Here is a 24,243-nt window from a genome sequence, read left to right as displayed (position 1 = left end):
TTTGATGAGGTCCTTATTTAGTTTATTGATCAACATTGACTTCCACATATTAGAAAAATTTCAGGAAAGGTTTATTTTTAAATCAGGGGTTGGCAAACTCTTCAGCCCATGGGCCAAATCTGGCTTGCTGCCTGCTTTTATATGTCCCTCAAGCTAAGAATGGGTCTTACATTTTTAAATAGTTGCGGGTAAAAACAACAACAACAGCAAAGAAGAATATGTGACAGAGACCAAATGTGGCCTGCAAAACCTAAATTATTTACTACCTGGCCCTTTATAGAACATGTTTGCTGATCCTTGTTCCAAAAGCAAACAAAGCCAGGAACCAGTAAACCTGACAGGCACATTTGTCCTTTCTTATTTTGAGTGACAGGGAAGGACCTGAGTTTTAGTCCTTGGTGACAAATACTCAGGGGCAATTAAAGGGCATAGTCTCCACACATGTAGTAGTAATGACGGTCAGAATCTAGATTACTGTTCCTCAAAGAATCTTCTTCTGTCTCAAAAACATCTGCTGACAGCTACATGCACAAAGGGTAGTGAGGCTGCTTAAGCATTCTGTCTTGTGAGGTTTGCAGCAAGGTCCAGAAGAACTGAAAGTAATATGTGTAATAATTTAATGTATATGTTTTCTTAAAATTATAGTTGACACACTGTATATGCTTTTAAAATCTGTAAATTGTCCATTTGACTAATTTTGGGAAAGGGAACTTGTATGTACAGAATTGAATATAATGTTAAAAGTAAGATGCCCCTTAAAATAAGTGAGAGACATCTTAAGTACAATTTTTTGTTATGAATTTAAGTTGACCTTTTTTTTTTAAGTTTATTTATTCGTTTTGAGAGAGAGTGTGTGTGTGAGAGAGAGAGAGAGAGAGAGAGCATGAGCTGGGGAGGAGCAGAGAAACAGGGAGAGAATCCCAAGCAAGCTCTATGCGCAGAGCCCGATGCAGGGCTCCATCCCACAGACTGTGAGGTTGTGACCTGAGCTGAAATCAAGAGTCTGATGTTTAACCGAATGAGCCACCCAGGTGCCCCTAAGCTGACTTTTTTAAGTTGTGCTTTCATCTTTGAAAATTATACCAGAAATTAATGAAAAGATAATTATGCTCATAATTAGGCATCCTTTAAAAAGTCTCCTACTCCATAATGTTCCCAGCACTGTTTGACACCTACTGTTTTATTTTAATTCTTAGAATATTTTTTTATGATAGGGTCGATACCCATTTTGCAGATGAGGAAGCTGAGGCTGGCTAAGAAGCTAACTGACCCTTAGGTCACAGAATAAATAGCAGAGAAAGTGTTTAAGTCCAAGCCCCTTTTATGTCAAAGCCCTGGCTCTTCCAGGTCTACCATCCGCCTCTCTTCCAGCTCCAGTTTTTCGGGAGCACTTTTCATATGGGTTAGGGTCAGGCTGTAGATACTTTCCTTTTAGATAATGCTGTCGGTTTACATGTGCTGAAACGTGAAATATGCCAAATTTCTGAAGAGCAAAACAAATTCTGTCATGTAATCTCTACCTTTCATCATGGGTACATCTGTCCCCTTAGTACCTTGCCTCCCTGGGAATCCAGTCCCTTGTTCAGCAGAGGGCTTTTGCTGGGAAGACGGCAAACAAACTGATGGATGCCCTTAAGGACTCTGACCTCCTGCACTGGAAACACAGCCTGTCAGAGCTCATCGATATCAGCATTGCACAGAAAACAGCCATCTGGAGACTCTATGGCCGCAGGTGGGTCTTCAAGCCGACTGTCTAGGCCGAAGGGGCCATCCTTCCAGCTATGAGCAGAAGCTAGCAGAGTGGTTCTATGAAAGGCCAAACGGGCAAGTCATTTCCGCCTTTGATGAAAGTTGTTCGTGCAGGGGATTAAAGAAAATGCTTATAGTTTTAAAACACTTTATACTTTGCACAAACTTTATAGAGTTCTTCCCTATGCTCATTCATATTTACTCCTCCCAACTGCTCTGTGAGGTCACTGGTCATTGAGCTCTCAGGTTCACACATCTGATCTGCCCAAGATCACAGATGTCATTAGCAAGTGACAGAGCCAAGGCTGAGACCCAGGTGGTCTGGCTCCAAGCACCATGCCCCTGTGATCTGGGATGGGAATCTCTGGAATGTCGCTTCCTGTCCATGGGAGGCATGAGCCACATTTGCTCAGGTTGGGCTTCCCCGTTATCCAAGGTGTGTTCTCTGAAGTGTCTTTAGTCCCAGGTTTAATTTTCCATTTGGCCTCCTTTAGCTTGGAAATCACCTTCTTGAACCAGGTTTTTAATCCTGGAGCCCTGTCACTACCTCACCTCCCACCTAGACAGTCTGCTCTTTCTAGGAATTTGCTAATGAAAGGAAGTGCCTCCTTCAGCAGTCTTGTTTTTGTGCTCGAGATGATTTTTTGGCATGATGCGCTCTGAGACAGCTGCGAACACTGGCCACTGCTTGCATTGCCGGAGCAGATGGTGCCAGGATGGCATCGGGTCTGAATTTATCCGTGAAAACTAATTAACACACTGTGACCACAGGGAAAATTAGAGGCAGTTGGGGGGTGGTCTACGGCTTGGAACTTCCGGTTGTACCATAACCTCTCCATGTTTCCTTTGGGGCTGCACACTCAGGGTGCTTTTCTGCTTTCCCTGTGCTGAGGGCAGGAGGGCGGACGGTGGGAGGCAGCTGCTCCCGTGAAGCCAGAGCCTGCAGAGGGCCTTAGCTCCCTTCCATTCCCACTCAAGGAGTTGTGGGGTGTGGCTGAGGGGAGCCTGGGGCTCTCGACTGAAGGGAATTCCTTCCCGTGTCCTCGCCCAGCACCATGGCGCTGCAGCAAGCCCAGATGTTGCTGAGCATGAACAGCCTGGAGGCGGTGAATGCGGGTGTGCAGCAGAACAACACAGAGTCGTTTGCCGTCGCCCTCTGCCACCTCGCAGAGCTGCACGCAGAGCAGGTAGGCTGGTGGCTGGGCCTCCGTGCTCCCGGAGCAGTGGGGGTTCTGCCGTCTCTTTCCTCTGCTGCTGGGGAAAAGCACTGGGTATGTCTTGGACAGGTCTGGTTGGATGCAGGGGGCAGAAAGGGTAAAATCCCGTCAATGGAGATGGACTGGGTGTGGAGTCTACAAAGCTTGTTGAACTTGGGATCTCTTGTGGCATCGGCAAGGAGAATAAGAGGTCAGCTGTTTCTATGTCACAATTGGAATAAAAAGGAGTCTTTGAAACCTAAGGTAGTAGAGCTATGTATGTTTATAGGAGCTGGGAAAGCATAGTAGAAGTATTGCTGAAATGATAATAGCTAATGTTTCATGTACCTTTGTTCTGTGCCAGGCCCTGTGCTTGGTTTTTTACTTGCATTATCTTACTGAATCCTTATAATAGCACCATTATTCTCAGCCTTATTAGTCTCCCTATTTCACAGAACAAGAAACTGAGATCCAGGGAGCTAAGTCCTATATCTACACCAGTTAATGTTAAGTCTCCAGCCCAAGTCTGATTGGCTCCTAAGAAGGACGGTGGGAATTGGATGTAACCTTGTAATTTTACAGGATTGTGTTTATAGGGGATTGATTAAAGGGTTTGTCATGCTGCTCTAGGCTTTCTCTCTCCTTTGCTCCAAAATGTCTCCTTTCATGGGAAAGGAGTCAGGGAAACCTCTTACCCAAGCGCTGTATCTCAGTAAACACTGCCTTGGCTATAAGTGCATTTCCTTGATCATATAACATTTTTCCACTTCTCTGTGGCGTCCATTATTGTCAGGTTGTATGATAGCACTCAGTATTCCCTAATCTGCAGCCTGAGGATCTATGGATGGTGTCCACCCTTTCAGAAGTCTATAAATACTTCCCTCCACTAAACTTATTTTAACATTTTACTATCCTTTCGGTATCTCTGGAGACAAAGGGGATGGATGGACTCTGGCTGATGGGTCCCACATGCACCTTCATCAGCTGCCTTCTTCCTGCACCAGGGAAGCATCACCCACACTTTCTGACAGCAAAACAGCTGCCAGCTAGCTGCACTTGCCATTTGCTTTCCCCAGGAATCTGCACGTTCATCTCATTCTTGGTTCTCCCCCACCCGTTTAATGACACTGGAACCTCTTTAACATCTCTTTTCCTCTCCTGGTACCATGGTTAAGTGGAGCAACTGGTAATGAATGAATCGGTGAACCTTTAGTTAAGGTTTGGTGTGAGCCTCGTGCGACTTTTTTTTCCCCAACAACTTCATTGAGATATAATTCACATGCCACTTTAAGTTTTCCCATATGGCTATTTGAAGTCAGATTCTCCCCACCAACCCCAGCCTTACACAGTGGATAACTTCCTTTCAATTCCCTTTGAGTTATGTAGGATAGAAATGATTTTTTTTTTCTTCTGGACTGAAAATCTACTTAAAAAAATCTTGGTCTTGGCTCAATGTCTAAACCCTGAAGCTTTCTCCAAGGCCAATTATTAGACATCTATGATTTTTCCTGGGGGATTTTTCTTGCTGTTGGATCTGTATTAGTATTTCCATCTTCATCTCCCTTATATCCCTAGGCTTATGTGAAAAACCTGCTGACCCATCATTGCCTGGCTCCAGTGGCCAGGATGTGTTGGGGAACTTTAGTATTGCACAGCTACAACATAGGCAGTGGCTTCTTCTTTTTTAAAAAAAGTTTTATTAATGTTTCTTTGTTTTTGAGAGAGAGAGAGAGAGAGAGAAACAGATCGTGAGCGGGGGAGGGGCAGAGAGGGGGAGATACAGAATCCGAAGCAGGCTCCAGGCTCTGCGCTGTCCACATGGAGCCCTATGTGGGGCTTGAACCCATGAGCCGTGAGATCATGACCTGAGCCGTAGTCAGATGCTTAACCGACTGAGCCACCCAGGGCTCCTAGGCAGTGGCTTCTTAATTTCAATTCAGTCTCCTCCCGCCTTCTCCTCAATCTGTCTTGGAAAGACTTTTCTAGTGTTAGAACATCAACCAGGTAGCTGTACCCACAGGGCTGATGATTGTCGCATTTTTAATTATACACGTTAGGGAGGCACCTGTGAAACTGAGTTGGCCAACTGTGGAGAAGACAGCTTTATCGTGAATCTCCATTTGCTCTTTTATTTCCTTTATGTGTGCTTCGAATTGTGTTCTGAAATTGACCTCCAAATAAACTGGGTGCTGCTGTACTTTGGTATGGCCATGACTTGGGTGTGAGTGAACCTACAAAAAAGTTACAGGGTCTGAATTGCAGTTCCTAACCTTCCTCCTGTAACCCAGAGGAAGTACTGAGACAGCCAGCCTCTTGCTCTTTTTGTGTGATTCTAGACCATCTGGTATTCTTCCAGCCTAAGGAGAGGCAGGTCGCAGTGGGGGGTGTTTTGGGGGATACTGCAATGTGTGTCTCTCTACTTGGCCTAAAGTTTTGACAACCCACCTCGATCCGCATGCCCAACTCCCTCTGGCAGTCAGTGGAAATAACTGGCAAGACTGGCCATAAAAGTCCTAAGAATAAAAAGATTATTGATGTTTTATTATAATTCAGTGTAATTTCTACTTAATTTACTTCAAATAAAAGTTCACTTTTGGTCTAACTGAGCTTCTCTGTAGACAGAAGGTATATCATCTAATCAAAGGATTAGGACACATTGAAAAGCTTTTGGAGTCAATAAGAAACATTGCAGGAACATAAGGGTATGTATTCACAGAAAAAATACATATGACCAGAGAACATGAAAAATTTTCAATTTAGTCATTAAAGAAATTCATATTAATACAGTGAAATACTAGTTTCACCAAATAGGCAATGCTTAAAAATTGTGGTAGGAGAAAGACATAGAAGGCTGTTATGAACGTTCTCGGTACATTTCCGGAGGGTAGTTTAGCACTGTGTATCAAAGGGCTTAGGAGTGCCTACCATTTGACCAGCCAGTTCCACTTCAAAGGTCTTATCCTAAGGAAAGGACTGGACAAGTGGACAGTTACACAAAGGTGTGTGCACCAGGGTATTCGCTGTAGCATCCTTAAAATGGAAAAAATTAGAAACGACCAAACTATCCCAAACTAGGAGGTCATTTAGATGTATCATAGTTCATTTACCTAATAAAATACTATGATGATATAACTTTGTATTTGTTAACACTGGAAAGATTGATTCAGTCAAAAAATATGCCTACCATGTAGTAAACAGTGTTCTAGGTAATTTACAAAAATAGCATGTATGCCTTTTTTTAGAATATGTGTATGTTTTTATTTATGTGCATAAGAGAAGTTTAGAAGGATATGTGCCCAAACATTCCTGTGATTATCTTTGGTGAAATTAAAATTGGCCTTTTTCTTATTGTTTACATGTATTTTGTAAGTTTTTTTCCTAGAGTGAACATGCATTCGTTACATGTGTAATTAAAAAAAAAATTTAGGGGGTGGCTCATCAGTTAAATATCCAACTTTGGCTCAGGTCATATTCTCATGGTTGGTGAGTTCAAGCCCCACGTCGGGCTCTGTGCTGACAGCCCAGAGCTTAGACCCTGCTTCAGACTCTGTGCTTCTCTCTTTCTCTGCCCCTCCCCCACCCACTCTCTGTCTCTCCCTCTCTGTCAAAAATGAATAAGCGTTAAAAAAAATTAAAAAAAATTTTTAATGAACAAAATATACTAGAACCTAAAAAAAAAAAAAAAATGACCCCCTGATGTATGACAGTCTCTGCTTCATGTCTTCCAGGGTGCTGTACCACAAGCAGGTGAATCATAGCAACATCCTATGAGTGGTGTAGCCAATGTAGTTTCAACACAGGTGTGTTCATCAGTTCGTGTGTTTCCATTTAGGGCTGTTTTGCCGCAGCTTCGGAAGTGTTGAAGCACTTGAAGGAACGATTCCCGCCGAATAGTCAGCATGCCCAGGTAATCTGACTTTTGCATGGCATCCGATTTATTTCTGAGGAGACCGTTTTTACTGTATTGTTGTCAGAGTGGAATATTTTAAGGCTTCCTCTCGGTTTCTTGTGTCTTGGTTCCTTTCTGTGTTATCTGTGCATTGAGGTCAATATAGATGCATACCAGCCTCTAAGCTCTGTGCAAGGCAGAGAATGGGTGCCTGGGTGGCTTAGTCGTTTGAGTGTTTGACTCTTGATTTTGGCTCAGGTCATGATCTCAGGATTTGTGGGATTGAGCCCCGCATCGGGCTCCATGCTGATAGCACAGGGGCTGCTTGGGATTCTCTCTCTCCCTGTCTGCCTCTCCCACACTTGCCCTCTCTCTCTCTCTCTCTCTCTCTCTCTCTCTCTCTCTCAAAATAAATAAATAAACTTTAAAAAAAACAAAAAGAAGGCAGAGGGATGCATGGGTGGCTCAGTTGGTTAAGTGTTTGACTTTGGCTCAGGTCATGATCTCACAGTTCTTGAGTGTGAGCCCCATGTTGGGCTCTGTGCCGACAGCTCAGAGCCTGGAGCCTGCTTGGGATTCTGTGTCTCCCTCTCTCTGCCCCTCCCCCACTTGCGTGCATGCACATGTGCGCTCACTCGCTCTCTCCCTCTCCCTCTCTCAAAAATAAGCAAATATTAAAAAAAAAAAAAAGGCAGAAAAATAAACTCTGATACAAGATTTTTTTTTTTTAATTTTTTTTTTTCAACGTTTTTTATTTATTTTTGGGACAGAGAGAGACAGAGCATGAACGGGGGAGGGGCAGAGAGAGAGGGAGACACAGAAGCGGAAACAGGCTCCAGGCTCCGAGCCATCAGCCATCAGCCCAGAGCCTGACGCGGGGCTCAAACTCACGGAACGCGAGATCGTGACCTGGCTGAAGTCGGACGCTTAACCGACTGCGCCACCCAGGCGCCCCTCTGATACAAGATTTAAAGATTTATTTAGGGAACTTTTTTTCTCTCTGTCTTCATGGTTTTAAGTTTGTATTCCTTATATCTCTAATTGTGTGGAAATAAGAAAAGAAAATCATCCATGTCCATGGACAGATCAAGAATTAGGTCTCAGTTTGGTGCTGTGTCTCTTACTTGGCAACTCTAATCTCTTCCTCCCAGAATTAAATAACCTTTGGGAAGATGTTGTGCCCAGAGGGAATTGAATTAATTTTATAAAGCAGTCCCAGGCCCTGTGTTCCTTATTGCACTTTATCTATCTCTAATGGGGCTGAGAAACCTGTTACAGGAGCCCCTTCTTCTTCCCTCCCTTTCCAAGTTTAGTCTTCAATGGATTAGAGAATTTGAAATCTTAAGAGACCATGGCCTGGGAGTCTCCTAGTGCTGGTCACTGAGGCTGCCACTCCCACAGGTTGTTGGCTCTGTGGCATTAGCTATAGTGTGGGTGCCCCTCTGCGTGTGAAGTGTGCTTGGGCCTCATCGCTGCCTTCAGCAGGCTATGATCTGAATTCAAAGTGCCCAGCTGGGAAGGTGGTCTGCACATAAGATAGAAGATGGGAGATGATAGCACCTAAGGATGATGTGGGAACGAAAGAATTAAGGTGGTTCTGTGGCAGTGCTAATGCAATGGAACAGTTTTGGTGACAGTTCTAGCTGTTGAAGAAAAAAAAAAAGGCAATTCACAGTTCACAGAAAAAACATATATGGCCAGTAGGTATATGACAAGATGCTCAGCCTGGCTGGCAGTCAGGGAAATACCAGACAACAGTAATGAGATATTTCATACCTATCAGATTGGCCAAAGGTAGAATATCTGACAGTACCAAGTGTTGGCAAGGATATTACTGGTGGGAAGTATAAATTGGTATAACCCACTTGAAGAACAAATGGGCACTGTATTGAATTGAAGTTGTGTATGTCCTCCACCCATGTTTCCACTGCTTGCTGTAGACCTGACATAAACTCTTGCACCAGCAGAGATGCACGAGAATGTTGATTGCAGCATTGTTCAGAAGAGTGAAAAATTGGCACTACCTAAATACTCATCATTGTGAGAACAGATATTCATATAATTGAGAACTATTCGTTAGTGGAAAGGATGAACTAGAGCTACTTGTATTAACATGTGTAAGTCTGGGGGGTGGGAGGGAGGGGAAAATGGGTGATGGACATTGAGGAGGGCACCTGTTGGGATGAGCACTGGGTGTTGTATGGAAACCAATTTGACAATAAATTTCATATTGAATAAACACACACACACACACACACACACACACACACACACACAAAACATGTGTAAGTCCCAGAAAAATACTGTTGAGCTTAAGAGCAAGTTGTCAAAGGATACATAAAGTACAGCAGTATTTACTTTCTGCAAAATTTAAAAACCTACAAGATCATACTATATATTGTTTAAGGGTAAGAAAATATGCTGTAATAGTATAAAAACATGAATGGGAATGATAAACACCAAATCAGGTGCTTACTTTGGTTTTATTTATTTATTTGTTTGTTTGTTTGTTTTTGAGAGAGAGAAAAAGAAGGCGCCAGTGAGCAAGGGGCAGAGAAAGAGAGAATCCCAGGAGAGGCAGAGAGAGACATAGAGAGAGACAGAGAGAGGGAGAGGGAGAGAGAGACAGAGAGAAGTGGGGCTCGTGTTTACCCAATGCAGGACTCAAACTCACAAACCATTAGATTATGACCTGAGCTGCAGTCAGACACTTAACAACTGAGACACCCAGGTGCCCCAGGTGCTTACTTTGGATAAAGAAAGAGAGGAATGGAATTTGAAAAAGACTTCGTTAGTATGCAGTAATACCTGAAGCAAATCAAAATGTTGTGTTTTGACAAAGTTGGTGATTGGCACACATGTGTTTGTTACTTTATTCTTAGGGCTTTTTTACATCCTTGAAATATTTCTAAAAAATTTTTAAATCTCAAAAATGTTGAAATATTTTTATATCTGTTGAATAACGAGGTGAGCACTTGCATTTTGTCCTCAATTTTTTTTTTTTCTTATTAGCTATGGATGCTATGTGATCAAAAAATACAGTTTGACAGAGCAATGAATGATGGCAAATACCATTTGGCTGATTCACTTGTTACAGGAATCACAGCTCTTAACAGCATAGAGGGTGTATACAGGTAAGAAACTTTGAAGATTCCAGCCCCAGAATAAGGTAGTTCTTAAATGGCTTTATTCTTATTTTTGTGTGTATTAATTTATTAACTTTAGCTTAGGAAAAAACTTTTTTTCCTATTTATTACAGGAAATTAGAAAATACAGATGAGTAATAGGGAGAAAATAAGTATCACCCAGAGAAAATCACGAACATTCTAATACCTGTAATTCCAGACTTGTTTTTTTTCTTGTGGGGGGGGGGGCTGGGGGGGGGTGTATACACATGTGTTTACACACACACACGCACGCACACTTTTTTTTCTCCTCTTTTAACAAAAATTGTATCAGGCAAAGTTCTTCCCCTTGGAAGGTTTACAGTCTAATTGAGGAAGTAGATTGTAACCCTGAAAGTGACTATACTTGCAACCCTAGTAAAATATCAGCATAACCATTTGTTTATTTTGTTTCTGTGTCAGAAAAGCAATTGTACTACAAGCTCAGAACCAAATGTCAGAGGCGCACAAGCTTTTGCAAAAATTGTTGATTCATTGTCAGAAAATCAGGAATACAGAAATGGTGATCAGGTAAGGGAGGTCCCTTGAACATTTCCTACAGGTGGTCCTTTGTGCTGGATCTTCTCATCCCATGTCTTCCTCTTTGTGGGCAGTGTCCTGCTGTCTGTGGCCGAGCTATACTGGCGGTCTTCCTCCCCTACCATCGCGCTGCCTGTGCTCCTGCAGGCTCTGGCCCTCTCCAAGGAGTACCGGTTACAGTACTTGGCCTCCGAAACGGTGCTGAACTTGGCTTTTGCTCAGGTAAGCTGATCTCTGTTTTTATAGCACATATTTGTGCTCAAGAACTGCTTAGTCTGTTACTGCTTTTTGGTTTTGAAAGGGATAATAATGAGCTTTGACTTCTTAATACTGAAGTCTGGGAATACAGTCTCATTGTGTAAGCCCTCCAGGGAAGTCTGAAGCTGTGAACCTGGTGGCTATACCGAGCTGTGTATCTAATAAAGGGGATGCACCCATTCATCGAGGACACTTGCATCATATTAATGATTTAGCTGGCCCAGAGCTCTGCTTGATTAACAAGGGGATAAATAAAGAAATGAGGAAGTTGTGTGTTCATTGAAAGGTTTTGGAAGTTAAAAGGTATTTTATGTTTGTTTACTGTCTCCCCCTGAGGAATGTAAAGGCCGTGAGAAAAGGGACTTTGTTTTCTCCTTGCTGTATCTTCTGGTACCTAGTAGGACCTCTACATAATAGGCTTTTAATAAATATTTATTGAATGAATGCATTTTGAACTCACTGGCGCTAGGAGAATTTACTAACTAAAGCAGAGATTTCCCAAACCATGCATTAGATTAATTAGGAAGGGGCACCTGCATGGCTCAGTCCGTTGAGTGTCGGACTCTTGATTTTGGCTCAGATCATGTTTTACATTATGGTTTGTGGGTTCAAGCCCTGCGTTGGGCTGGCTCTGTGCTGACATCGTGGAACCTGCTTGGCATTCTCTATCTTCCTGGTCTCTCTGTTCCTACCCTACTCGTGCTTTTTCCTTCTCTCTCAAAATAAATAAATAAACTTTACAGATAGAAAGAAAAGGGGCACCTGGGTGGCTCAGTTGGCTGAGCATCTGACTTCCGCTCAGGTCATGATTTCAAGGTTTGTGAATTTGAGCCCCAGACAGCCTGTCAGTGCAGGGCCCGCTTCAGATCCTCTGTCCCCCTATCTCTCTGCCTCTTCCCTGTTTATGCTCTCTCTCTCTCTCAAAAAATAAACAAAACATTAAAAAAAAGAAGCAAGAAAAAAAATTGGGAAGATTTAAAAAATATCTACATATCTGGGGGCACCTGGGTGGCTCAGTTGGTTAAGTATCCGACTTCAGCTCAAGTCATGATCTTGGAGTTCCTGGTTCAAGTCCCACATCAGGCTCTCTGCTATGAGCACAGAGCCCGCTTTGGATCCTGATTGTGTCTCCCTCTTTCTCTGCCCCTCCTCCACTTGTGCTTTCCTTCTCTCAAAAATAAATAAACATTAAAAAAAAAAATCTACATATCTGGCTTTGCCTTGAAACATGGAGTCAGAATCTCTAGGGAAGGAGCAGAGGACTCTAATCTGTTTTCCAGCTCTAGTGATTTTTTTTCTCAATTAAGATAAAATTCATGTAACATAAAATTTACCATTTTAATCATTTTAAAGGGTACAATTCAGTGGTTTTAAGAATATTTAAAGTGTTTTGCAGCCATCAACACTGTTTAATTTCAGAATATCTTCATCATTCTGAAAAGAAACCTGGACTCATTAAGTAGTAACTCCCATTAACCACCAAGCTACTTTCTGCCTCTGTGGGTTTGCCTATTCTGGATCTTTCATATAAATAGAATCATACAATATCTGGCCTTATGTAGTCTGGCTTCTTCACTTCGTAAGATGTTTTCAGGGTTCATTCATGTTGAATGGGACGTTCAGCATGTGTCACTGCTTCATTCCTTTTATTATTTATTTATTCTTTTACTCCTTTATTTATTTTAAGTTTATTTATTTATTTTGAGAGAGAGAGTGCCAAAGAGAGGAGAGAGAGAATCCAAAGCAGGCTCCACACTATCAGTGTGGAGCCTGAAGCGGGACTCAAACCCATGAACTGTGAGATCATGACCTGAGCTGAAATGAAGAGTGGGAAGCTTAACCGACTGAGCCACCCAGGTGCCCCGCTTCATTCCTTTTAATGGCTGAATAATACTCCATTGGATGTATAGACTACATTTTGTCCATCAGTTGGTAGACATTTGGGTCAGCTATTATAAATAGCTGCTTTAAAAAATTATTTTAAATTGTTTATTTATTTAGAGAGAGAGGGAGAGAGAATATCCCAAGCAGGCTTTGCACTGTCAGCGCAGAGCCCAACTTGGAGCTAGATCCCACTAGGTCCCACGAACTATGAGATCATGATCTGAGCTGAAATCAAGAGTCAGATGCTTAACCAACTGAGCCACCCAGGTGCCCCTGAATAGCTGCTTTTAACATTCACATATAAGTTTTTGTGTAGTTACATGTTTTCATTTCTCTTGGATTTACTTAAGAGTAGAATTGCTGGGTCATATGATAATTCCATATCTAACTTTTTGTGGAACCACCAAACTTCCACAGTGACTGCACCATCTCTTCTCACCAGCAATGTATGAAGGTTCCGGTTTTTCCATGTTCTTGCCAGTACTTGTTATTTTCCTTTTTTTTTTTTTTTTTTTTTTGGTATTATACCCATCTGACTATAAAGTTCTATCTCATTGTGGTTTTGATTTGTATTTTTCTAATAACTCATGATATTGAGCATCTTTTTGTGTGCTCTTAGCCATTTGTATATATTCTTTGGAGACATGTCTAAGTCCTTTATCCACTTTTTAATTGGGTTATTGTCTTTTTGATGTTCAGTTGTAAGATTGTTTTGTATATTCTGAATACTAGACCCTTGTCAGATACATGATTTGGAAATATGTTCTTTTCTCAGGGTTGTCTTTTTACTTTCTTGATCATGTCCTTTGATGCACTAAAGTTTTAAAATTTGATGAAATCCAATTTATCCTTTTTTTTCTTTTGCTGCTTGTGCTTTTTTTTTTTTTAAGTTCTTTGGTTTTTGTTTTTTTGGTTTACTTATTTTTGAGAGAGAGAGAGAAAGACAGAGCACAGGCAGGGGAGGGCCAGGGAGAGAGGGAGACACAGAATCCAAAGCAGGCTCCAGGCTGTAAGCTGTCAGCACAGAGCCTCTCAGAGCCTGACACGGGGATTGAACTCATGAGCCATGAGATCATGACCTGAACTGAAGTCAGAACTCAACTGACTGAGCCACCCATGCACCCCTGTTGCTTGTGCTTTTGATGTTCTCCTTAAGAAACTGTTGCTTAATCCAAGTTCACAAAGATTTATACTTATGTTTCCTTCTAAGGTTTTGAATAGTTTTAGCTCTTCCATTTAGGTCTTTGATCAATTTAGAGTTAATTTTTTTAAAGTTTATTTATTTATTTTGAGAGCGGGAGAGAGCAGGGGAGGGGCAGAGAGAGAGGGGAGGGAGAATCCCAAGCAAACAAACCCTAAGATCATGACCCAAGCTAAAATCAGGATTCAGATGCCCAACCAACTGAGCCACCCAAGTGCCCTATTTTTGAGTTAATTTTTATATATGGCATGAGGTAGGAGTCCAGCTTTATTCTTTCACATATGGATATCCCGGTGTCAAAGCACTACTTGTTGAAAACACTGTTATTTTCCCATTGAGTAGTCTTGGCATCCATGTCAAAAATATTGATCATTGGGGCGCCTGGGTGGCTCAGTCGGTTGGGCGGCCGACTTCGGCTCAGGTCATGATCTCGCGGTCCGTGAGTTCGAGCCCCGCGTCGGGCTCTGTGCTGACAGCTCAGAGCCTGGAGCCTGTTTCGGATTCTGTGTCTCCCTCTCTCTGACCCCCCCTGTTCATGCTCTCTCTCTGTCTCAGAAATAAACGTTAAAAAAAAAAAAATATTGATCATTAATGTATGGGTTTATTTCTGCACTCTCAGTTCTATTCCATTGATCTGTCCTTATGATAATACCACACTGTTTGATTATTATATCTTTGTAGTAAATTTAAAATTAGGATGGAAGTAAGAGTTCTCTAATTTTGTGCTTCTTTTTTCAAGATCATTTTGGCTGTTGGTATTCTCTTGGAATTCCATATGAATTTTAGAATAGCTTGTCCATTTCAGTAAAAATAGTATTTAGAGTTTTGATAAGGAATGTGTTCAATCTGTAGATGAATTTGGAGAGTGTTACCATCTTCACACTATTAAATCTTCCAGTCCATTAACACAGGCTGTCTTTTTTTTTTTTTAGGTCTTCTTTAATTTCTTTTTCTTTTTTTTTTTTTTTTTTTAAGTTTACTTATTTATTTTGAGGCAGGGAGGAGCAGAGAGAGAGGAAGGGAGAGAGAGAATCCTAAGCAGGTTCTTTGCTGCCAGCGCAGAGACCAGTGTGGGGATCGAACTCATGAACCATGAGATCATGATCTGAGCCAAAATCAGGAGTTGGATGCTTAACGAGCTGAGTCACCCAGGTGCCCTAGGTCTTCTTTTTAGTTTTTTTATTTTATTTATTTATTTTGAGAGGAGAGAGAGCAAGCAGGGGAGGGGCAGAGAGAGAGAGAATCCCAAGCAGGCTCCACACTGTTAGTGCAGAGCCCGATGCAGGGCTTGAACGCACGAATTGTGAGATCATGACCTGAGCTGAAATCAAGAGTTGGATGCTTAACCGACTGAGCCATCCAGGTGCTCCCCCCGCCCCCCAGGTCTTCTTTCATGTCTTCAATAGTGTCTTCTAGTTTTCAGTGTACAATTCTTACAGTTTCTTAGCTAAATTTATTCTTAAGTATTTTATTCTTTTTGATGCTATCATAAATGGAATTTTAAAAATTAATTTTATTTTTGGATTGTTCATTGCTAGTGTATATTGATCTTACATCCTGCAACTTTGCTGAACTTGCTTAATACCTGTTACAGGTTTTTAAGGATTCTTTAGAAGTTTTCTGTATATAAGATCATGTAACTCTGCAAATACAGAGTTTTACTTCTTCCATTGCAATTTGAATGCCTTTCATTTCTTTTTCTTGCCCAATTGCCCCATGTAGAACTTTCAGAACAGTGCTGAATAGAAGTGGCAAGAATGTACATACTTGTTTTTGCTCCTGATCTTAGGGGCATGATTTCAGTCTTTCATTTTTTTTTTTTCTGTTAATGTACTTTATTTATTTATTTATTTATTTATTTATTTAATATATGAAATTTATTGTCAAATTGGTTTCCATACAACACCCAGTGCTCATCCCAAAAGATGCCCTCTTCAATGCCCATCACCTCCCCTCCCCTCCCTCCCACCCCCCATCAACCCTCAGTTTGTTCTCAGTTTTTAAGAGTCTCTTATGCTTTAGCTCTCTCCCACTCTAACCTCTTTTTTTTTTTTTTTCTTCCCCTCCCCCATGGATTTCTGTTAAGTTTCTCAGGATCCACATAAGAGTGAAACCATATGGTATCTGTCTTTCTCTGTATGGCTTATTTCACTTAGCATCACACTCTCCAGTTCCATCCACGTTGCTACAAAGGGCCATATTTCATTCTTTCTCATTGCCATGTAGTACTCCATTGTGTATATAAACCACAGTTTCTTTATCCATTCATCAGTTGATGGACATTTAGGCTCTTTCCATCATTTGGCTATTGTTGAGAGTGCTGCTATAAACATTGGGGTACAAGTGCCCCTATGCATCAGTACTCCTGTATCCCTTGGGTAAATTCTTAGCAGTGCTACTGCTGGGTCATAGGGTAGGTCTATTTTTAATTTTTTGAGGAACCTCCACACTGTTTTCCAGAGCGGCTGCACCAGTTTGCATTCCCACCAACAGTGCAAGAGGGTTCCCGTTTCTCCACATCCTCTCCAGCATCTATAGTCTCCTGATTTGTTCATTTTGGCCACTCTGACTGGCGCGAGGTGATATCTGATTGTGGTTTTGATTTGTATTTCCCTGATGAGGAGCGACGTTGAGCATCTTTTCATGTGCCTGTTGGCCATCTGGATATCTTCTTTAGAGAAGTGTCTATTCATGTTTTCTGCCCATTTCTTCACTGGATTATTTGTTTTTTGGGTGTGGAGTTTGGTGAGCTCTTTATAGATTTTGGATACTAGCCCTTTGTCCGATATGTCATTTGCAAATATCTTTTCCCATTCCATTGGTTGCCTTTTAGTTTTGTTGATTGTTTCCTTTGCTGTGCAGAAGCTTTTTATCTTCATAAGGTCCCAGTAATTCATTTTTGCTTTTAATTCCCTTGCCTTTGGGGATGTGTCGAGTAAGAGATTGCTATGGCTGAGGTCAGAGAGGTCTTTTCCTGCTTTCTCCTCTAGGGTTTTGATGGTTTCCTGTCTCACATTCAGGTCCTTTATTCGTTTTGAGTTTATTTTTGTGAATGGTGTAAGGAAGTGGTCTAGTTTCATTCTTCTGCATGTTGCTGTCCAGTTCTCCCAGCACCATTTGTTAAAGAGACTGTCTTTTTTCCATTGGATATTCTCTCCTGCTTTGTCAAAGATTAGTTGGCCATACTTTTGCGAGTCTAGTTCTAGGGTTTCTATTCTATTCCATTGGTCTGTGTGTCTGTTTTTGTGCCAATACCATGCTGTCTTGATGATTACAGCTTTGTAGTAGAGGCTAAAGTCTGGGATTGTGATGCCTCCTTCTTTGGTCTTCTTCTTCAAAATTACTTTGGCTATTCGGGGCCTTTTGTGGTTCCATATGAATTTTAGGATTGCTTGTTCTAGCTTCGAGAAGAATGCTGGTGCAATTTTGATTGGGATTGCATTGAATGTGTAGATAGCTTTGGGTAGTATTGACATTTTAACAATACTTATTCTTCCAACCCATGAGCATGGAATGTTTTTCCATTTCTTTATATCTTCTTCAATTCCCTTCATAAGCTTTCTATAGTTTTCAGCAGACAGATCTTGTACATCTTTGGTTAGATTTATTCCTAGGTATTTTATGCTTCTTGGTGCAATTGTGAATGGGATCAGTTTCTTTATTTGTCTTTCTGTTGCTTCATTATTAGTGTATAAGAATGCAACTGATTTCTGTACATTGATGTTGTATCCTGCAACTTTGCTGAATTCATGTATCAGTTCTATCAGACTTTTGGTGGAGTCTGTCCGATTTTCCATGTATAATATCATGTCATTTGCAAAAAGTGAAAGCTTGACTTCATCTTTGCCAATTTTGATGCCTTTGATTTCCTTTTGTTGTCTGATTGCTGATGCTAGCACTTCCAACACTATGTTAACAGCGGTGAGAGTGGACATCCTTCAGTCTTTCATTTTTAACTATGATGTTAACTGTGGATTTTGCATAGATGCACTGGTACTAAGTTGAGGAAGTTCCCTTCTACTCCTGAATATTTTTATCATGAAAAGCTGTTGGGGTTTTGTGAAATGCTTTTTCTATATCAATTGAGTAGATCATGTGGTATTTTTCCTTTATTCTATTAATATTGTATATTACATTGATTTTTTCACATATTGAACTACTATTGCATTCTTGGGATAAATCCTACTTGATTATGATGTATGATTTTTTGTTTTTTTGAGAGAGTGAGTGGGGGAGGGGCAAAGGGAGAGAGAATCTTAAGCAGGCTTCATGGCCAGCACAGACCCCAGTGTGGGGCTCGATGCAAGACTTGATCTCACAACTGTGAGATTATGACCTGAGCCAAAATCAAGAGTTAGACACTTCACTGACTGAGCCACCCAGGTGCCCCCGTGTATGATCCTTTTAATATGCTATTGGATTTGGTTTGCTAGTATTTGTTGAGGATTTTTGCATGTGTATTCATAAGGGATATTGGTCTGTAGTTTTCTTTCCTTATGATATCTTTATTTTGCTTTGGTATTAGGGTAACAGTGGCCTTACAAAGTGAGTTCCTTTCTCTTCTATTTTTGGAAGAGTGAGAAGGATTGGTGTTAATTCTTCTTTAAATGTTTCGTAGAATTTACCAAGTTCTGTTCTTTGGTGTATATGTGTTTATAATTGTGTCTTCTTGATGAATTGACCCGTTAGCAGTATATAATGTCCTTTGTCTTTTGTAACAGTTTTTGACTTAAAGTCTGTTTTGTTTGATATAAGTGTAGTCACTCCAGCTATCTTCTGGCTACTGTTTGTATGGAGTATCTCTTTTATGTCCTTTTACTTTCAGCCTATTTGTGTCTTTTTTTTTTTTTAAGCCTATTTGTGTCTTTTAACCAAGAGTGAGTCTCCTTGTAGATAGCATATAGTCAGATCATGTTTCTTTTAAATCTACTCTGCTAATCTCTGCTTTTTAACTGAAGAGTTTAATTCATTTATATTTAATGTAATTATAGATTTGAAAGGACTTCTATTTTGCTATTTTTTTCTATATATTTCTTATATCTTTTTTGTTCCTCGGTTCCTCCATTACTGTTTCTTTTGTGTTAAATGGATGTTTCTTGTTTATTTTACAGTATACTTTCGAGTTATTTCTTAGTGGTTCCCCTTCTCCCAATGATTCTTGCACAATAAGTTTAACACTTTGGAATCACCAAGCTAAAGGATATTGATTCTGAATGTTGTTGTAAAGACAAAAACCTTCCTATAGTGTGAATAACTACTACCTGCTATATCCATCATAATCTGAAGTCAGATTGTCATACAGTGTTTTCTAGGAGTGTGGTGCATATTAAATGTAGTACATGTCGGGGAAAACATAAGCCAGACATGGCCATTCAGGAAAGAAGGTTCAGAAATGAAGCCTTTTCTGTAGTGGGCAGTGGGTGTGGGTAAGTACAGTACCACAATGTTTCTTTTTCAGCTCATCCTTGGAATCCCAGAACAGGCCTTAAGTCTTCTCCACATGGCCATTGAACCCATCTTGGCTGACGGGGCTGTCCTGGACAAAGGCCGCGCCATGTTCTTGGTGGCCAAGTGCCAGGTGGCTTCAGCAGCTGCTTATGATCCACCAAAGAAAGCAGAAGGTAGGGAACCATACAAAGATTGCTATGCAATACTATTGCAGAAAAAAAATTAAATTTAGGACCCAGAAGAAGGAAGACATTAAATTTGGGATAGTATTTAAGTTCTCAAATACATGTTAAGATTTATGCAGTATTTAAAGTGCTTTGACATGCGTGCTTGGTGTGAAGGTTGAGGGCAAGTGAATGATTATTTTAACCCTACAGAACCAAGTACCAGGCTGGAAATCAGGACTAAAGGCCTTTTTTAAAACCTCCCCCTAGTGTATTTTTTTCTTCTCAAAGAGTAGAGTATAAAAGTGTCTCTGGTACATGTTAACCCAATGAAAGTAGATGTCAGGTTTTGAAAACTGTATGCAAAGTGTTGAGTTAAACATGTGTGCTTTTTTCCCATTTTCCGTCAGCTCTGGAGGCAGCCATTGAGAATCTCAATGAAGCCAAGAACTATTTTGCAAAGGTCGACTGCAAAGAGCAAATCAGAGATGTTGTTTACTTCCAGGCCAGACTCTACCACACCTTGGGGAAGACCCAGGAGAGGAACCGATGCGCGATGCTCTTCCGGCAGCTGCATCAGGAACTGCCCTCTCATGGGGTGCCCTTGATAAATCATCTCTAGTGAGAGCATCCCTGCTGGGCCGCTATACAGAATGTAAGATTTTGGACTTCCCCTCCCTCCATGTAAATAATGTATTTGATGTCTGTCTTATCAATAAACTGCATTCTGATTAGTTTGTCTTATTTTGTTGCTAGAATATACATACTTGTTTTCTCCCTTTTCTTTTTGATAGCAAAAGATACCAACTTTTTGTTGATAAACAGCTGTTTTATTAATAAGCTATTACAAGTGTTAAAGGTTATGTTCTCTCTGGGCAAAGTTGCCAGTATCTTCTTAGGATCTGTGCACATTCTGCATCATCACGGGAGTTTGTATTTAGCACCTATGCTCAGACATCAGCTCTTCTGAGTATCGGCAGGTCTCTCCAGGGGGTCAGTGGAGGTTTCTCTAAGACTTAGATTTTCTTTCTGAAGCTTCCCTGCTTTGTTGGACTGAGCTGGGGGGTTGTGGTGGGCCTGTGTGTGCTTGTAAGCACATGTTGGTTCTTGACTGGAAATTAAGAAGGAAAAGATCTTTTTATGGTTTTTGGACCAATGACAAGAAACAGATTTCAGTCACTTTCTGGGTATTTGTTTTCTTCTGTCTTCTACATTATTGTACTTCTCTCTTTAACTATATAAATGAAGGATGATGATAACAAGTCTAGGAATTCATTATGAATGAGGGGATTATAAATTAAGAAAAGGTCTAAAGCTCAGAGGTGTGCGGATGCTATCACTCAAATATGTAGAGTATCTAATTTACGCATCTCAACCCTGCCATTAAGCAGAACCAGTTATTGCTTTGCAAATTTATCTTATCCCTCAGTGTTCACAGGAAAATCACTCTGTTTCAAGTCCAAAACAGCAACAAGGAACCAACCAAATTTTTCAGCTTCTATCATTGGCTCTTTCTCCGTTAAATTTAAACCTTCGGATGGGAAATAATTTATCTCCAGGGCTCTTTGAAACAGCGTAAAACAACTCCCACTCATAGGGAGCATTTGCCGGCTAAAGACAGCCGCTCTAGAAACAAGAGACTCTGTAGAGATAGAGACAGTAAGTGGTATGTTGATGTTTAAAAATCTTAAATTAGGGGCGCCTGGGTGGCTCAGTCGGTTGAGCGTCCGACTTCGGCTCAGGTCGTGATCTCATGGTCCGTGAGTTCAAGACCCCCGTTGGGCTCTGTGCTGACAGCTTGGAGCCTGGAGCCTGCTTCAGATTCTGTGTCTCCCTCTCTCTCTGACCCTCCCCCATTCATGCTCTCTTTCTGTCTCAAAAATAAATAAATGTTAAAAAAAAATTAAAAATCTTAAATTAATTTGAAAGGTTATATATGGAGATAGTAAAAATTAAATATTCTTAAAGGCTGTATAGTAAAAAGTAATTCTTCCTCCCAGGTAGTAACCACAATTACCAGTTTCTTTTTATTCTTCCAAATCTAGTCTCTCATCTGATGTCAGTTTTGGCCCATGTATTTAAACTACAGTCTTTCTAGCCTAAGAAGTGATCACTCTGTCTCAGTGTAAGAAGGTTCAAGAGATGGGACAACATTGCTCAGCCGACCCCTCATGCATCAACATTAAAAACCAGAAATCATCAGATCTGACCAGGAGTAACTACATGATTTGTGGGGCCAGTGCAAAGTAAAAATACAAAGCCTCTATTAAGTAGAGCATTAAACCAGGTAAGCGGCACAATTCAGTTGGAAACAGCAGAGTGACCCCCACATTCATAGCTGGGTTACAACTCATTGGCTTTTTTCCTGGTGGAGCATTTGGTGAGGGAAGAGTCAGACTGGTGTAATTATGGGTGGTTTAATACAGGAGTGTAACAAAATGATGATTTGTTTAAACGGGGAAAGGGTTTGGTGAGGAGGGAATTGAAGCTATATAGCCAGTGGCCCTTCGGGTCTACACCAGAGAACTTACAGAGAAGAAAGGTGTAGTGACCCAAGCCAGTGGCCTGGCATGGTGGGAACTCTACCAGCAGGTTTGGTGTTGAGTGTTTCCAGGCCTGGGGCAAATGGGAGCAAATATTTTAACACTTAACAGACTGCCCTGTTGTAATTTATGTAAATATACTAATACATTTAATCTTTACAACAATCCTAAGAAGTTGGCTACAGCATTAATCCCGTTTAACAGACTGGAAACTGAGGCATAAGGAGATTAAGTCGCTCATTCACCCAAGGCCACACAGCTGGTAGGTTGCAGAGCTGGGAATCCAACCCAGTTGCTACATTACCCTAGAGCTGCCTGTTCCTGGAGTTTTGAAAAGCACTGTAATGTTTTTGTGAACATTCTTTTCCAGTTCATCGGGCACATAGTTGTCATTTATCTAGTGCCCAATATAGGCTAGACACTGTGCTGGTTACTTCCACACATACCATCTCTAATGCTTGTCGGCCAAATACCATTTTACAGTTGAGGAAACTGCCTCAGAGAGTTGGCCTAATCCAGCCCCCTCACTAGTGAGGATCAGTCCCGGTGTACAGGCTTCTCAACCTCATCCCGGGACCACCTTTGTATTGACCTATATGCCTTGAATGCGTCTACTTGTTCAGAGCATTTTACATTTTGCCCTGATGTTTTTGGGTATTACACTGATTTTTTTCTTTCTTGTAGCACATCTAAGACAAACGAAGAGCTTCATCTGTGTCCCTGCCGACTTCTCCTTTTATGCTGTTGTTTATGTTTGAGACTAATAAACATATTAATCTCACTGCTCATTGAAGGGAAACTTCCCAGGCTTTTTTTTTTTTTTTTTTCTTTTTTTTTAACCGGTGTTTTTCTACTTTCCTGTTGAATGGGAAGGAATTCAATGAATTAAGTATATCAGCATGATTTATCCTGCTCTCTCTACCTGGATGTTCAAGGTTTGGAGAGTGGAATATTCCAGTGAACACCATGAGTAGAACATAGAACAGTTCCCAAAGGAAAAGACAAAGCCTTGGCAGGAGCTTATGATGCTGTCCTATGTGGTGAGATAGTTAAAAAAAAATTTTTTTTTAATGTTTATTTATTTTTGAGAGAGCAAGACAGAGTGTGAGCAGGGAGAGTGGCAGAGAGAGAGGGAGACACGGAATCCGAAGCAGGCGCCAGGCTCTGAGCTGTCAGCACAGAGCCTGATGCGGGGCTCAAACCCACGAACTGTGAGCTCATGACCTGAGCCAAAGTTGGAAGCTTAACCGACTGAGCCATCCAGGTGCCCCAGTGGGATAATTTTTAAGTCTTACTTTTCAGCCCCTCCCTTGTACTGTCCAAGTTTTCTTAAAAATAAGATTCAGATGCTTTGTTTACTTATTTTCTTGGCAATCTGTGTTGTCAAGACAACAAGATCTGTTTGCCTAGAATAGGTCTTTCTAGTGTTCTTGGAGGAAAAAACCCAAAAAGCAAAGCCAATTTTTTTTTAATTTTTATTTTAGAGATTGAGAGCGTGAGTGGGGAGAGGGGGTGGAAGGGGAGAGAGAGAGAGAGGGAGAGAAAGAGGGAGAAGGAGAGAGAGAGAGAGAGGGAGAGAGGGAGAGAAAGAAGGAGAAGGGGGGAGAGAGAGAGAGAGAGAGAGAGAGAGGAAGAATCTTAAGCGGGCTCCATGCTTAGCATGGAGCCTGATGCAGGGCTCGATCCCACGACCTTGGGATCATGACCTGAGCTAAAATCAAGAGTTGGATGCTTGACTGACTAAGCAACCCAGATGCCCCAAGCAAAGCCAATTTTTATTTCATATCTCTAAGAAGAAAATGGTTTCCTTCAGTGGGATGATTCCTATCATAAGAAAGGCCAAATGTCAATGAAAGGCAATTATGATGTTCCCTGCTTTTTTCTAATTCACTTCAATAAGGAAGACACATAATTGATGGGGTTTTAAGCTCTGTACTAAGTATATTAATAGTTAGCACCTCTGAGCACATACGTGCCAGGCACCAAGCTGTTATCTTCACACACGTAATTGTATTTAAACTGAACCTGTGAACTAGGTTTGTTATCTCCCTTTGACAGCTGATGAAACCGAAATCCCTTGTCCAAGACCATAGACCTGGTAACTAGCAAAGCTGGGATTTGAGCTACGTCTGTTTTGACTCCAAAGTCACTGCTTTCAACCACAATGCTAAAGATAAACAAATGTTTCAGATGCGGTACTCATCTGT

General features: G+C 41.1%; 1 protein-coding gene across 2 annotated transcripts in view; it reads left to right on the top strand.

The window, feature by feature from the left end:
* The window catches only part of ANAPC5 (anaphase promoting complex subunit 5), a 44,310-nt gene extending 24,083 nt beyond the window's left edge, over nucleotides 1-20,227 (top strand). The window contains exons 10-17 of one of the 2 annotated variants that reach the window (XM_049619363.1): nucleotides 1,551-1,732; nucleotides 2,801-2,936; nucleotides 6,778-6,852; nucleotides 9,847-9,968; nucleotides 10,422-10,529; nucleotides 10,613-10,760; nucleotides 19,340-19,502; nucleotides 19,904-20,227. In XM_049619363.1, coding sequence (XP_049475320.1) covers nucleotides 1,551-1,732; nucleotides 2,801-2,936; nucleotides 6,778-6,852; nucleotides 9,847-9,968; nucleotides 10,422-10,529; nucleotides 10,613-10,760; nucleotides 19,340-19,502; nucleotides 19,904-20,115 — 1,146 coding nt within the window. In that variant the 3' untranslated portion in view covers nucleotides 20,116-20,227. The remainder of the gene's footprint in view (nucleotides 1-1,550; nucleotides 1,733-2,800; nucleotides 2,937-6,777; nucleotides 6,853-9,846; nucleotides 9,969-10,421; nucleotides 10,530-10,612; nucleotides 10,761-19,339; nucleotides 19,503-19,903) is intronic. The other variant, XM_049619364.1, reaches the window with a different exon arrangement.
* Nucleotides 20,228-24,243: the final 4,016 nt, after the last annotated feature.

Source organism: Panthera uncia (assembly GCF_023721935.1).
Source record: "Panthera uncia isolate 11264 chromosome D3 unlocalized genomic scaffold, Puncia_PCG_1.0 HiC_scaffold_8, whole genome shotgun sequence".
Classification (NCBI taxonomy): domain Eukaryota; kingdom Metazoa; phylum Chordata; class Mammalia; order Carnivora; family Felidae; genus Panthera; species Panthera uncia.
This window is presented reverse-complemented; position numbering and strand designations above follow the sequence as displayed.